The 15444-nt window shown below is 39.7% G+C and overlaps 1 protein-coding gene across 1 annotated transcript in view; it reads right to left on the reverse strand.

Moving 5' to 3' along the window:
• pth1r (parathyroid hormone 1 receptor) overlaps window positions 1–15444 on the reverse strand; it is an 85803-nt gene that overhangs the window by 32267 nt on the left and 38092 nt on the right. The window contains exon 2 of the mRNA XM_064993027.1: window positions 9933–10035. Coding sequence (XP_064849099.1) covers window positions 9933–10035 — 103 coding nt within the window. The remainder of the gene's footprint in view (window positions 1–9932; window positions 10036–15444) is intronic.

A 15444-nucleotide genomic window follows, 5' to 3' on the forward strand; every position in this document is an offset into this window, starting at 1 on the left:
AGAAAGATCAGTTCATTACTATTTGCTAATTTTACTACCACACGGTGCAAACCATTTGAAACAGTCATCCCTCCACAGTTCTAATAATAGTTTGGCTAACCACAAGTTTACAGTGGCACATAACACCAAAGGGTGCTCACATAAGACATGGTTAAGACAAATCTGGAAGAAAAGCCAAACACCCCAAACATGTATTCAGTTGCTATTCTTTGAGTTTGAGTCAACATGCAAGTTTCAAGGTTTTTCCACAATAGAGGAGACCAAAATGAGCTTTAGCCCATTCCAAATAAAGGGCACACTTTTCTTAGCCAATGTCGTCAACATTACAAAAATAAAAACTAGCCATAAAACATAATGGCCAGTTAACAGCAAAAGTTTCCTCCGTCATTTTGTCACGTATACTCCCTCTCTGGCCTCTAGGTCACCAGACCACTGATTATTACGTGCACCTGTCACCATCGTCATGTGCACCAGCACTTATTGACACTCACCTGGACTCCATCCCCTCCCTGATTACCTGCCCTATTTATGTCACTCCCTTTGGTTCCTTCCCTAGGTGTTATTGTTTCTGTAGCTGTCAGTGCGCTGATGGTGTTTCTTTTTGTTGTTGTTCAAATTAGTTTATTTATTAAATGTATTCACTCCCTGAACTTCCTGACTCTCAGTGTACAATGGTACAAATTTCTACAGGGTTATCATGAGACTAACTACAGCATAGGCTATACTGTACAGAACATAATGATGTCAAAGTATTTGCCACCTAATAAACAATGTGCACATTAGGTTGAAATGAAGTTCAAATGAAAATGCTCGAAATTATAAACTAAAAAGAATACTGAATTAATCAAGCACACCAAATAAGGCATTGAAAGCTTTTTCAGGCAGAAAGTACACCCTTGCCTTTCCTCACTCTTTGAGAGGTAATTAATATGCATACCCACATTTCAGCTTCAGCTGAGCTATGATTGTGAAGACGTGTGTGTGCGTGTCACGCCCTGATCTGTTTCACCTGTCCTTCTTGTGGTCGTCTCCACCACCTCCAGGTGTCGCTTATTTTCCCCAGTGTATTTATCACTGTGTTTCCTGTCTCTCTGTGCCAGTTTGTCTTGTATGTTTCCAAGTCAACCAGCAGTTTACCCGTTCTCTTGTTTTTTGCCTTTATTTTATTTTTTACCCTTGCCTGTTTCTGGACTTTGTACCCACCTGCCTGACCATTCTGCCTGCCTTGACCATGAGCCTGTACCTCCTGGACTCTGATCTGGTTTTGACCTTTTTGCCTGTCCATGACCATTCTCTTGCCTTCCCCTTTGGATTAATAAACATTTGTAGGACTCCAACCATCTGCCTCCTGTGTTTGTATTTGGGTCTCGCCTTGATAGTGTGCAACCTTTGAAAAGGGGTCAGGATACAGCCACCAGGCTAAGTCGATTCTACTACTCTCTGACAGCGTCACCATGTATACAGGTTAAGTATTCATGTCTGATGCACACACCGTGGTTCAATGTAATTTCATTGAAATGATGTGGGGAAAAAATGATTGTTTGATGTTAAAATATTTGGGCTGATGTAATAAATAAGAAGCATTACTACCATATATGGGTACACTAATTTATAAGGGCAGGCCGAACCTCATTTCAAGATGGCTGCTACCTACCTTCCGGTTAGCATTGTGAAGCACAAATTAAATAAACACGTGACTAATAAAATGTGACTTTTTTCCATGTGCGGTGAAATGCTTACTTATGAGCTCCTAACCAACAATGCAGTTATAAAAAATACAGAGAAGAGAAAAGTAAGAAGTAATTAAAGAGCAGCAGTAAAATAACAATAGCGACTATATACAGGGGGGTACAAATAGAGTCAATGTGCGGGGACACCGGTTGAGGTAGGACATTTACTTTGTGCGTGACAAGTAATTTTTTCAACAATTGTTTACAGACATTTCACTTATAATTCACTGTATTACAACTCCAGTGGGTCACGTGTACATACACTAAGTTGACTGTGCCCTTAAACGGTTTGGAAAATTCCAGAAAATTATGTCATGGCTTCCGATAGGCTAATTGACATCATTTGAGTCAATTGGAGGTGTACCTGTGGATGTATTTCAAGGCCTACCTTCAAGCTCAGTCCCTCTTTGCTTGACATCATGTTAAATTCTAAAGAAATCAGCCACGACCTGGTCTGATGAAACAAAAATAGAACTGTTTGGCCATAATGACCATCGTTATGTTTGGAGGAAAAAGGGGGAGGCTTGCAAGTCGAAGAACACCATCCCAACCGTGAAGCACGAGGGTGGCAGAATCATATTGTGGTGGTGCTTTGCTGCAGGAGGGCTGGTACACTTCACAAAATAGATAGCATCGCGAGGTAGGAAAATTGTGAATATATTGAAGCATCTCATGACATCAGTCAGGAAGTTAAAGCTTGGTTGCAAATGGGTCTTCCAAATGGACAATGACCCCAAGCATACTTCCAAAGTTGTGGAAAAATGGCTTAAATACAACAAAGTCAAGGTATTGGAGTGGCCATCACAAAGTGCTGACCTCAATCCTATAGAGCATTTGTGGGCAGAAGTGAAAAAGAGTGTGTGAGCAAAGAGGCCTACAAACCTGATTCAGTTACACCAGCTCTGTCAGGAAGAATGGGACAAAATTCATCAAATTATTATGGGAAGCGTGTGGAAGGCTACCCGAAATGTTTGACCCAAGTTTTAAACAATTTAAAGGCAATGCTACCAAATACTAATTGAGTGTATGTAAACTTCTGACCCACTAGGAATGTGATGAAAGAAATAAAAGCTGAAATCATTCTCTCTACTATTATTCGGACATTTCACAAGTGGTGATCCTAACTGACCTAAGACAGGGAATTTGTACTAAGATTAAATGTCAGGAATTGTGAAAAACTGAGTTTATATGTATTTGGCTAAGGTGTATGTAAACTTCCGATTTCAACTGTACATGTAGGTAGAGTTAAAGTGACTATGCATAGATGACAACAGAGAGTAGCAGTGGTGTAAAGGCTATGCAAATAGTCTGGGTAACCATTTGACTAGCTGTTAAGGAGTCTATTGGCTTGGGGGGAATAGAAGCTGTTTTACAAGCCTCTTGGACCTAGACTTGGTGCTCCGGTACCGCTTGCCGTGCGGTAGCAGAGAGGACAGTCTATGACTAGGGTGGCTGGAGTTTTAAACCATTTTTAGGGCATTCCTCTGACACCGCCTGGTATAGAGGTCCTGATGGCAAGAAGCTTCGCCCCAGTAATGTACTGGGCAGTTTGCACTACCCTGTAATGCCTTACGGTTGGAGGCCGAGCAGTTGCCATACCAGCTAGTGATGCAACCAGTCAGGATGCTCTCTCTGGTGCCTGCTTTTAGTTAACACACACTGAAAGCTGGGACGTCACAGATCATGAGGATATCTTATTTGTCTGCCTGTGACCTACAGTTATTGATCACCAGCCCCGAGAGTCAAAATATTCATATTACACAACGTTTTCAGCAAACATCTTACAAGGTAAGCTTCAATTTGGTCTGTGTTTGAGTTATAGCTACATGGGGGTTATCAAATGAATCCTTAGGTTGGTAGGAACAAATCTAGCCTGTTATCTGATGACGTATGACTTAATGGCAAGGTCGAATGTCTACCAAGTGACTATATCTTTGCGCATAAAAAAATATGTTGCCTGCTTACGCGATGTAGATCTCCATATCCCCTGTACGTCCCCCGACACAATGTTTGAGAGAGGTTGACGATGCAGAACTTTAGTTTGTAATTGTGAACAATAACTTTTATGCACATCCTGTGTGCAAAAACAGTCCAATTACCACATTCGGACACTTTGGAGAGGTTGAAAGGAAACTTGAATGTAGCCTGGATACTCCATAACACCACCACAATGTTTGAGTGAGGTTGATGTGATACAAATTGTGTTTTTGTACTGAACAAATTGCATTTAGGGATTTCAAATATATAAAAGCACTGGAATTATATAATTTACAGACATATGCCGCTTTGGAGAGGTTTAGGGACACTTGGAAGCGTCCCGTAACCACACCTGACACCACTTACTACAACATTTGTCCATTTCTAGTTGTTAGGTCTATTAATCCCATTTTTGTTGTGGAAGCCATCTGATGTCTTTCCTGCTCTAGTCATCAGTAATTCAAATAAAAGAACAGAGTGTGCTTGATCTTGTGTATTCTGGCCTACGTAACTCCAAACTATCTTCTGCTAATTTCCTCATAATCTCCCAGATGTCTTCTTTCATCTCCCAGATGTCTTCTTTCCAAATATACCATGTCAGAATCATGTAATTACACAGGAGTAGCACCTACTTTTGGGTATGTATATTTAGGCGGAAATCTACATTTTGCCACTACATTTAAGAGGTTATTAATTAGAATTTAAGACTCCATGGATTGAGGAGGAATTTAAAAATGTTATGGTTGAAAGAGATTGGGCAAAAGGAGGTTCTAACAAGTCTGGCTGGACATCTGACTGGCTGACTGACTGCAAATAAAAAAAATATGTGACTAAACTCAACAAAAAGAAGAAAAACTTATGAAGCCAAGATCAATGACACACTATACAGTATATACAAAGTATGTGGACACCCCTTCAAATGAATGGATTCTGGTTATTTCAGCCACACCCGTATAAAATCGAGCACAGCCATGCAATCTCCATATAGACAAACATTGGCAGAATAATGGCCTTACTGAGGAGCTCAATTACTTTTAAGTGGCATCGTCATAGGATGCCACCTTTCCAACAAGTTCGTCAAATGTCTGCCCTGCTAGTGCTGCCCCGGTCAACTGTAAGTGATGTTATTGTGAAGTGAAAACATCTAAGAGCAACAACGGCTCAGCCTTGAATGCCACACAAGCTCACAGAACGGGTTCCTAACTGCCTCTGGAAGCAACGTCAGCATAAGAACTGTTCGTCGGGAGCTTCATGAAATGGGTATCTATGGCCGATTACTTCATTGGCAAAATGGGAAAACCTAGGCAGGAAATGCCAATAATGAACAGTGAGCCATCCTAATTCATGCATAGAAAAAACTAACAATGAAAAAGATGCATTGTAAGTTAGTGTAGGAGAGGTGGGAAAATGATTGTTATCGATCAATAATGGCAAACCTCCTGGCAATGACAACTTAGATGGATAGCTACTGAGGATGGTAGCTGACTTTATAGCCACTCCTATCTGTCATATATTTAGTCTGAGCCTTTGTCCTCAGGCCTGGAGGAAGTCAAAGTCATTCCACTGCTAAGAGTGATAAAGCAACCTTTACTGGTTCTAACAGTAGACCTGCCAGCTCTTAGCAAACTGTTGGAAAAATTATGTTTGACCAAATACAATACTATTTCTCTGTAACAAATTAACAATTTCAGCACGCTTATATAGAAGGGCACTCAACATGTACTGCACTGACACAAACGACTGATGATTGGTTAAAATGCATTCATAATAAGAAGATTGTGGGAGCTGTACTGTTGGATTTCAGTGCAGCCTTTGATATTATTGACAATAACCTGTTAAGAAAACGTATGTATTATGGCTTTTCAACCTCAGCTCTGAATCCATGATATGGCAATCTAATAGAACTCAGAGGTTGTTCTTTAATGGAAGCTTCTCTAATGTCAAAAATTTAAACTGTGTTGTACCACATGGCAGCTCTTTAGGCCCTTTGTTTTCTATTTTTACCAATGACCCGCCACTGGCATTAAACAAAGCATGTGTGTCCGTGTATGCTGATGATTCAACCACATACACATCAGCAACCACAGCTATTGAATTCACTGAAGCCCTTAAATAGTTGCAGTCTGTTTTGGAATGGGTGGCCAGTAATAAACTGGTCCTGAACATCTCTACAACTAAGCGCATTATATTTGGTAAAACTCATGCCCTAAATTCTAGACCTTAGCTGAATCTGGTAATGAATGGTATGGCTGTTGAACAAGTTGAGGAGACTAAATTACTTGGTTTTACCTTAGATCGTAAACTGTCATGGTCAAAACATATAGATACAATGGTTGTAAAGATGTTCAGAGGTCTGTCCGTAATAAAGAGATGCTCTGCTTTTTTGACACCCCACGCCACAAAGCAAATCCTGCAGGCTCTTAGTTTTATCTTATTTTATTGTCCAGTCATATGGTCAAGTGCTGCAAAAAATACCTAGTTAAGCTGTAGCTGGCCCAGAACAGAGCGGCAAGTCTTGCTCTGCATTGTAAATCAGAGGGGTAATATTAATACTATGCATGCCAGTCTCTCTTGGCTAAGAGTTGAGGAAAGACTGACTAACATCCAAACATCAAACCTACAGGACAGGTACAGGATGGTAACAACAACTGCCCGAGTTACACCAAAAACGCACAATCCCTCCATCAGTGCTCAGACTGTCCGCAATAGGCTGAGAAAGGATGGACTGAGGGCTTGTAGGCCTGTTGTAAGGCAGGGCCTCACCAGACATCACCAGCAACAACGTCGTCCAAGGGCACACAAACCCACCGTCACAGGACCAGACAGGACTGGTAAAAAGTGCTCTTCACTGACGAGTCGCGGTTTTGTTTCACCAGGAGTGATGGTCGGATTCGTGTTTATCGTCGTTACACCGAGGCCTGTACTGTGGAGCGTGATTTGGTGGTGGACGGTCTGTCATGGTCTGGGGCGGTGTGTCACAGCATCATTGGACTAAGCTTGCTGTCATTGCAGGCAATCTCAACGCTGTGCATTACAGGGAAGACATCCTCCTCCCTCATGTTGTACCCTTCCTGCAGGCTCATCCTGACATGACCCTTCAGCATGACAATGCCACCAGCCATACTGCTCGTTCTGTTCGTTCCTGCAAGACAGGAATGTCAGTGTTTTGCTATGGCCAGCGAAGAGACCGGATCTCAATCCCATTGAGCAGGTCTGGGACCTGTTGGATCAGAGGGTGAGGGCTAGGGACATTCCCTCCCAAAATGCCCGGAAACTTGCAGGTGCCTTGGTGGAAGAGTGGGGTAACATCTCACAGCAAGAACTGCCAAATCTGGTGCAGTCCATGAGAAGAAGATGCACTGCAGTACTTAATGCAGCTGGTGGCCACACCAGATACTGACTGTTACTTTTGATTTTGACCCCCCCTTTGATCAGGGACACATTATTCCATTTATGTTAGTCACATGTCTGTGGAACTTGTTCAGTTTATGTCTCAGTTGTTGAATCTTGTTATGTTCATACAAATATTTACACATGTTAAGTTTACTGAAAATAAACACAGTTGACAGTGAGAGGAGGTACATTTTTTGCTGAGATTAGAAACAAGTTATATTTTAGCACCTGGCTACACAGGCGCTTGTTGATGCGCGCGAGCAATGTGGGTGCAATGATTGAATAACATGTATGTGTACATTTATTTTGCAACACGAGTGGTGTGTTCAGCATATCAGAAAAATTAATGTGTTGGAAATTCCAAATTGTTTGCATAGCCAACTTACACACAGCACTTACACACTTACCCCACCAGGTATGCCACCAGGGTTCTTTTTACAGTCCCCAGATCCAGAACAGATTAAAGGAAACATACAGTACTATATAGAGCCATGAGTGCATGCAACTGCCTTTCATCTTATATAGCGCAAGTGAACAGCAAACCTGGTTTCAAAAACCAAATAAAGAAACACCTCACGGCACAACGCCTCTCCCCCATGTGACCTACTTGTTGTGTGTATGTATTATCACCTCTACAGGATCGGTGGGTCCCCTGCGGGAGGGTTGAGCTAACGTAGTCTAATGCGATTAACATGAGGTTGTAAGTAACAAGACAATTTCCCAGGACACAGACATATCTGATATTGGCAGAAAGCTTAAATTATTGTTCATCTAACTGCACTGTCCAATTTACAGTAGCTATAACAGTGAAATAGTACCATGCTATTGTTTGAGGAGATTGCACAGTTATGAACTTGAAAAGTTATTAATAAACCAATTAGGCACATTTGAGCAGTCTTGATACAAACATTTGAACAGAAACGCAATGTTTCATTGGATCAGTCCAAAACTTTGCACATTCACTGATGCCATCTAGTGACCCAATTCTAAATTGCACCTGGGCTGGAATAATAAATTATGGCCTTTCTCTTGCATTTTAAAGATGGTACAAAAAAACGTTTTTTTCTTTCTATTATCTTTTACCAGATCTAATGTGTTATATTCTCATACATTAATTTAACATTTCCACAAACTTTAATGTGTTTCCTTTCAAATGGTATCAAGAATGTGCATATCCTTACTTCAGGTCCTGAGCTACAGGCAGTTAGATTTGGGTATATCATTTTAGGCGAAAATTGAAAGGAAAAAAAGGGTCCGATCCTGAAGAGGTTTTTAAAAGTCAATTATTTCAATTTGTGATTTGCATTTTTGTCCATTTCACAAATGGACTAATTTAAAAAGAAACCGACCAAAACTGGAGGTAAGATTCTCTATGGTAATAAAATATTAGGTCGACTTAGCACATACTTCATTTAAAATTTAAAATTCTCTCCCAAATGACGAAGGAGGAAGCTGTTGAAGGATGAAATCAACCCTGGAATTGTACCCCCCGGCAACCTGGAAAAAATAATAACGCCTCATTCGACAGTGACACGCAAGACATGTCAAGCTGCATTAGGGCTGATGGTGGTCAGAGGTGGTAAGGAGGCTCATCTTAGACAGCTCTAATGTGGCTCCAAGTGCTCTGCTTAGTGTTAGTGTCTGGGATCATTCTGATCAATACACTTTGAGGAACCACAGGCATGCTTTACCCTTTCCCTTTTAAACACTGAAACCATATCGTACCGACACGTCTTTTGATGATTGATGATGATTGATGATCTTTAAAAAAAAAATATGTTCTTTTAAGTTCTATTTCAAGTTAAGCCTGAAAGCTGTGAACATTTGCAGAATCTGTGCACATTTGGGGAATATTGTGAGAGATAATATAACTACTGGGAATCCATCAACCATTTGTATTTCTTAGTTCTACAGTACAATACAAATTTGTATTTGTATTGTATCATTTACGAGAAAGAATGTGTCTGTTTCCAACACAGAAAGAACACAAGACCACAATGAACCAGGGTTAAAGAGAAAATAATATGACTTTCTGGATATGGAATCAAAAACCTCTTTAGAATAATCAAACTGAAAAAAATATACTGACCACAGACACGGAAAATCTGGGGTCTGCCTGAAAGTGACGGTCATTCGCACAACCACAAGTAAACAAATACAGACTGGATCAGCTTCTCTCAAAAATCCCCCGACCACCCTAACCATACAGGAAGAAATAGAATAAAATGTTCCACTCTTAATTTCAAACTATAGTCCAGCCATGGTACTATACGTAATTGTCCTGAATGAATGCTCCATATTAAAGCCACAATCTGGGATTGGATCAATGCCATCAGCATTCACACTAATTTGACTAATATGATTCAAATAGTGACAAAGGAAACCATTTTCTCCACAAGATAATTCATTATCTTGTGACAGGCTCTAAAAAATAAGCTTCCATTTTCCGACGTTCTGTCAGTCAAATCATTATTCCTACAGAATGCCTGTTTTGAGTTCTGACTCGCTCAATAATCTATACATCTCAGCCTCTTAGTCGACTGTTTCCTCTGCTCTGTGTGCGATTCTTCTGCTGAGACAACACACAGTAGTAGACAAAATAATGCTTATACTTATGATATGCCCTCAGGTGTCAATGTGACATAACTACATTCATGCCTGGTTAACAGAGCAGGCAGTGCAGGCAGTGAACCAACAGATATTTAATTTAACTGTGCAGAGAGCCACATACAGTAAGTAATTTATCCAATATCAACATGACAGGACCATTTTCATGTCAATAAAAAAAGGGGTATGCTGACACATCAGGTTTAAAGTACATTTAAAACTCACCACCAGGCTTGTGTTTGTTCCTGATGGCTACCTCACACTTCCGTTTGGCTTTGAACAACAGGCCGATCTGTTCCTCTTTGGTGAGCACATCATCTGCCTCTACCTGCATAAAAAAAGGACAATGACACTGAGTTAGTACACTGAGGAGCCACCCTTCTTCCTTAAACACAATGGAAAAGTTTAATCAACATCAGATAGCAGAGCAGGAATGCTTTATTGTGAGACCACATTTAATTTCCCATATCAATAAGCATTTTATGCTAGGTTGACAGCATTATTTTATGCGAGGTTGACCCAAACAGTTTGTAACAAACATCAGATAGCAGAGCGGGAGGTTGTGTACACTCACACACACCACACTCATACTGTAAACAAACAACAAGCCTAGCCAACAGCAGTAGGGGGTAGACTTGTAGCATGTGTAGTGTGTACATAGATGCAATACAACCCGATTATCAAAACCCCATCCCTCTCATTGTCCCAGTCTAACAGTTTCCTAAAGCACAAAAAAGGCATTTTCTTTCACAGTACAATTAAGATTAACCAAATAAGAGGCATTTGGCCAACTGTGAGTCACGGTGGTTTAGGTAAACGTATAGTCAGTTACATATGTTTTATTCCTGTCTTAACTGCCCATGAAGGCAAGGGGTTATCAAAGACCTTGCGGTTTCTGTTTCTTGTCTAAACAGTATCAGTTTCGCTCTTTGTTTATAGTCCCAGCTGGTACTCGTGTGATTTTAGTCACTCTGTGGCTGGTGTACCATTTAAGCACTAATCAGATATGACCTTTTCCTCTTACACCTCACAACATTTGCTCAACTTTCAAACCGTGCAGGAGACAGAGCCATAATACCCCAGGTGGGGTTTACCATTCAATGAAATGTCTACACTTTAAAGATTACTACACCGACTATCCATACATCCAACCCTTACACACAAACACACAAAGGCATTTCAATTGTACTGTACACTATTTATTCTACTGCGTGACCAATTCACTACCCACTATATACATACAGTCAAATTAGATCATTCTTTTGTAAATACAGTCTATTATTACATCATACTACCTCTATTACTTGTTATTTTTTACTTGATTATTTTATTCTTATCAATAGCTAGGTTTCCATCCAATTTGTGACAGATTTTCATGCAAATACTCTCGAATCCGGATAAAGAAAATATGCACGTTTCCACCAAATTGACTTTTTGCTAATAACAATTAGTGTGTGATGAAATGTAATTGAAAAATGTTATTTTTCGCTCAAGTTTTCATGTACCTAACAAAAATCAAGTTCAATATGTTTCCATCGCATTTTCACCTCCACGGATAGTATTGTCACAAAAACGGTTGTGTTAAGTGAATGTGCCTACTCTGGTCTTGACACGTGCTCTCAAGCTAACAGCTTGCAGATACATTGCTGGAAGACTGTGCGGGTATAGTATACATGATGAGATTATGATGGATAAAAGCGAGAACATTTTTATTTGTCAAATGGCTGTCCAGCATCGATCATCATGTCGATATCTTTTTAGAAAGGGGCATCAAGATCACAGTGCATTTTCACCACCCTGTGAAGTTCATCATAACTTACAGTGCCTTGCGAAAGTATTCGGCCCCCTTGAACTTTGCGACCTTTTGCCACATTTCAGGCTTCAAACATAAAGATATAAAAATGTATTTTTTTTTAACTCACATTGTTGAGGGAGCTAGCGCATAAGCATTTCACGGCACCTGCTGTAAAATGTGCGTGTGATGAATAATTAGATTTAATAGGTGCCTTTGGCAGAACGCTGAGTGCTGGGATCGGAACGCATCGGCAACACATATTGTTCTATTGATTTTGACAAGTGTCATCTTTGGCATTCGTGACAATACATTTCATATGCTTGCTTCCCAGCAGGCATCTTTCCAACTGTTTGAAAACGTATGGTTGAAAATCCCATATAATTTAAACGAGTGGCACATAACGCACACAACTACATTTCTTGTCACTGTATATATTTTTACTGTAAGTGCAGGAAGAACAGTCTAACTGAGCCAAAGTGTTGCGATAATGTCAAAAGGTTTAAAAAAAGGTTGACCCTAGAATCTAGGCCAAAATGTCTCTCTAAACACATTTCCACCCACATTCTTCGAGCTCCAACAGTGCAGTAATATCAGTGCAGTAATATCTAACAATTCACAACAATACACACAAACCTAAAAGTAAAAGAACGGAATTAAGGAATGTATAAATATTAGGATGCGCAATGTCGGAGTGGCATAGACTAAAATACAGTAGAATACAGTATATACATATGAGATGTGTAAAGCAAAAAATATGCACACATAATTCAAGTGAATAGTGTTCCATTATGAAAGATTATATCAAAGTAAACTTGGAGTCACGCGATGATGGTCCTTCCACTACGACTCAGGAAACCATGCAGTTTATTAAACTACAGATTAAATAAATTATGATGAGCATCACAGAGTGGTGAAAATGCATGGTGATCTTGATACTAAATTTCAAATGGTCTTATTCTGGTGACATGATGATCAATGCTTGACTGCCGTTTAACAAACAAAATAATTCTCACTGTTAGCCATACAATTCTCATCATGGAGACTGGCCTACCCGCACAATTTACCTGCATTAATGGCTGGAGAGCACGTGCCAAGACCAGAGTAGGCCCATTTGCTATTTAACACAACCGTTTGTGGCAAAATTATCGGTGGAGTTGAAAATGCGATGGGAACACATTGAACTTTAGATTTGTATTCGGTACATGAAAACATACACGGAACTCACACAGCTTTTTAATCTTTGAATTTATATGGTGATTGTCTTCTAAACTTTCATAGTATTACCATGACTACTGTCAAAACAGTTCGTCTTTCAGTCACCCACGTGTGTATAACCAATGAGGAGATGGCATGTGGGTACCTGCTTCTATAAACCAATGAGGAGATGGGAGAGGCAGGACTTTCAGCGGGATCTGCGTCAGAAATAGAAAGGAGTTCGATTTTAGCCCTTGGCAGCAGACGCTCGTTGACGCGCACGAGCAGTGTGGGTGCAATAATTGAACAACATGGATTTCTAAATTTATTTTGCGACACTCGCACACTGACGTGTCTGGTCTGGTCAGCATGTTATGCATAAAAAAACAACCCAAAAAACAAATTTTTGTGTGCATTACATCACCACATGCAGATATTTATCCGCATCAAGTTTGTTTGGAAATTTGCATATTTACATCAGAATCTGTTGCCAATTGGATGGAAACCGAGCTAAGGTGACTAAAGTGATAAAACCCTCATCCCTCAGCCAGTGTCAGAATCTCAGCATGTGGTACTGTATGTCAGCGTAGGGACCTTCAGATATGGATATATATACCCCATAAAAGATGGCATGCTCCAATGTGCCACCAAGTTGACCCAAAGGAGACATTTGACTTAATGTAGGCCTACTCCCAGGAGAAAGTGAACTTGAGTCTTAGTTTAAAAAAAATGAAAAATAGGTATCAGAGTACAGTCTATAATGCCTACTCCGGTTGTCTGTATATCTAAACAACATATTGTGACTTCAATCTACCTTAAATCATTAGGGAAATAAGATGCGAGCTTTGTCTCGGAAGCCATGTGATTCAGGGGATATAATATTACATGACAAATACCAGGCCCTCTGCACTGCAACACTTGAAACCCTAATGATTGATCCATCAATATTTTCACTAGTTTAAGGCTTGAAATAAGGATGTCCATTTTGAGAGCTGAATGGGGTTATAGAGGAAAGAAGACATTTATGGCCTAAGACGGTAAACAACCACAGATGGAACAACATTTCACCACACAGCGACAAGGATAGATACAACCTGTTTACTGTACTGGCTATGCCAATATAGAATATTCCACAGGTCTATTCCAAAGAAGCGAAGATCTTTTTCACATCTAATTCACTGCTGACTTATGTTGCTTTATGCAAGGGTAATGCCAGTGACCGGCCAGAAAAACAACTAAACTGAGCTTGCTGACGTCAGCCCTTGAAAAGACTGGTGTCTTCATCATCTTCGTTCCAAATCTAAAGATGGCATGTTCAGAAAATAATTCAGTTTGACATTAAGTAGCCATCTGAGGTCTTTAAAGAAACTATGCACAAGGAAGTTGAAGAACAAAGATCTTAAACATAACTGTATAGACCATTTTTACTTTGCAATTTGATTCTGCAGGTAAGAGAGACGGCAGTGTTTAACCTTAGTTTCATGCAATGTGTTTTTAAGGCTTCCTGGAAGAAAACAGCTTTTTTAATCTAAATATATATATATATATTTTAATCTAAGTCTGCCCCTGAACTACAAATGGCATTTTGATAAATACCTTCAAGCCAGGAATTGACGGGGATTTGTCACCTTTAAAATGTTGTCTCTATATAATGGATAAATAAAGCTATATTCTACTGTAAACCTTGACCTTTCTGGTATGGCTTAGTTTTGTGACCCTGTTGCATGGAAGAGTAATTGGGGTTACATTTGGGGCTGTGTTTTAAGACAGAAATAGGTCAAAGAGAATGAGAGGCCCCCAGGTATAATGGAATTGCCCGCAGACTTCAGACAATATTTTACAAGACGAAAGTGCAGCTGACTTGGTAAAGAAGAAATAATCCCTCTTTATAATGTCAATATATCATGACATATCAATTCAGATTAGAGCCATCCTTTAGAGGAGTATCTTGGGTAATAAGCCTGTGCCTTACGATAGTTTTCAAAAACTGTTCCTTCTCCACTGGCCAGGCTCCAAACCACCAAAACAAACATACGTCTTACAGGGAGAAGCTTTGCACATTCTTATTTATCTGAATTTAATAAAAAAAAATACAGTATTCTTTTTGTTAAATATTTTTGACAGCGTGCCAAAAAGAAAATGAGGAAAGAACACACCATATAAATATGAGTTTTCATCACTGGTCCTCTAAATACAAACACTACTTGAATGAACAGACTCAAGAAAATGAATTAAATCAAATCTATTTTCAAGGAACTGTGCAGACCAATATTGAGTTTGCTGCATATAGACTGAAGGGACAAGACCATTGAAACAATCAGTGTCGTACCACTATGGCTATTGCCTGTTGATGAATATACAGTACAATTGGATCCACTCTTGCTTTATTAAGTTTATAGACTAAATAAAACTGCATCCATTTACTGCTCACTCAAAGTTGTCCTCAATTCTGTTTGAGTAACACGAGAGAATAGATTTGGTTTCTGTTGAAATACTGCAGAAAAGATTGATTATTTTTGTTTTGTTGCAAATGCACATATACAGTGTATTCGGAAAGTATTCAGACCCCTTTACTTTTTCCACAATTTGTTACGTTACAGCCTTGTGTAACGGTTTTCATGCGGTGAAGGAGAGTCGGACCAAAATGCAGCGTGTAGATTGCGATCCATGTTTAATGAACAAACGTAAAACACGAATCAATACAAATACTACAAAACAAAAAGAAACCAAAACCAAAACAGCCTATAC

This window comes from Oncorhynchus masou, chromosome 17, assembly GCF_036934945.1.
Source record: "Oncorhynchus masou masou isolate Uvic2021 chromosome 17, UVic_Omas_1.1, whole genome shotgun sequence".
Classification (NCBI taxonomy): Eukaryota; Metazoa; Chordata; class Actinopteri; order Salmoniformes; family Salmonidae; genus Oncorhynchus; species Oncorhynchus masou.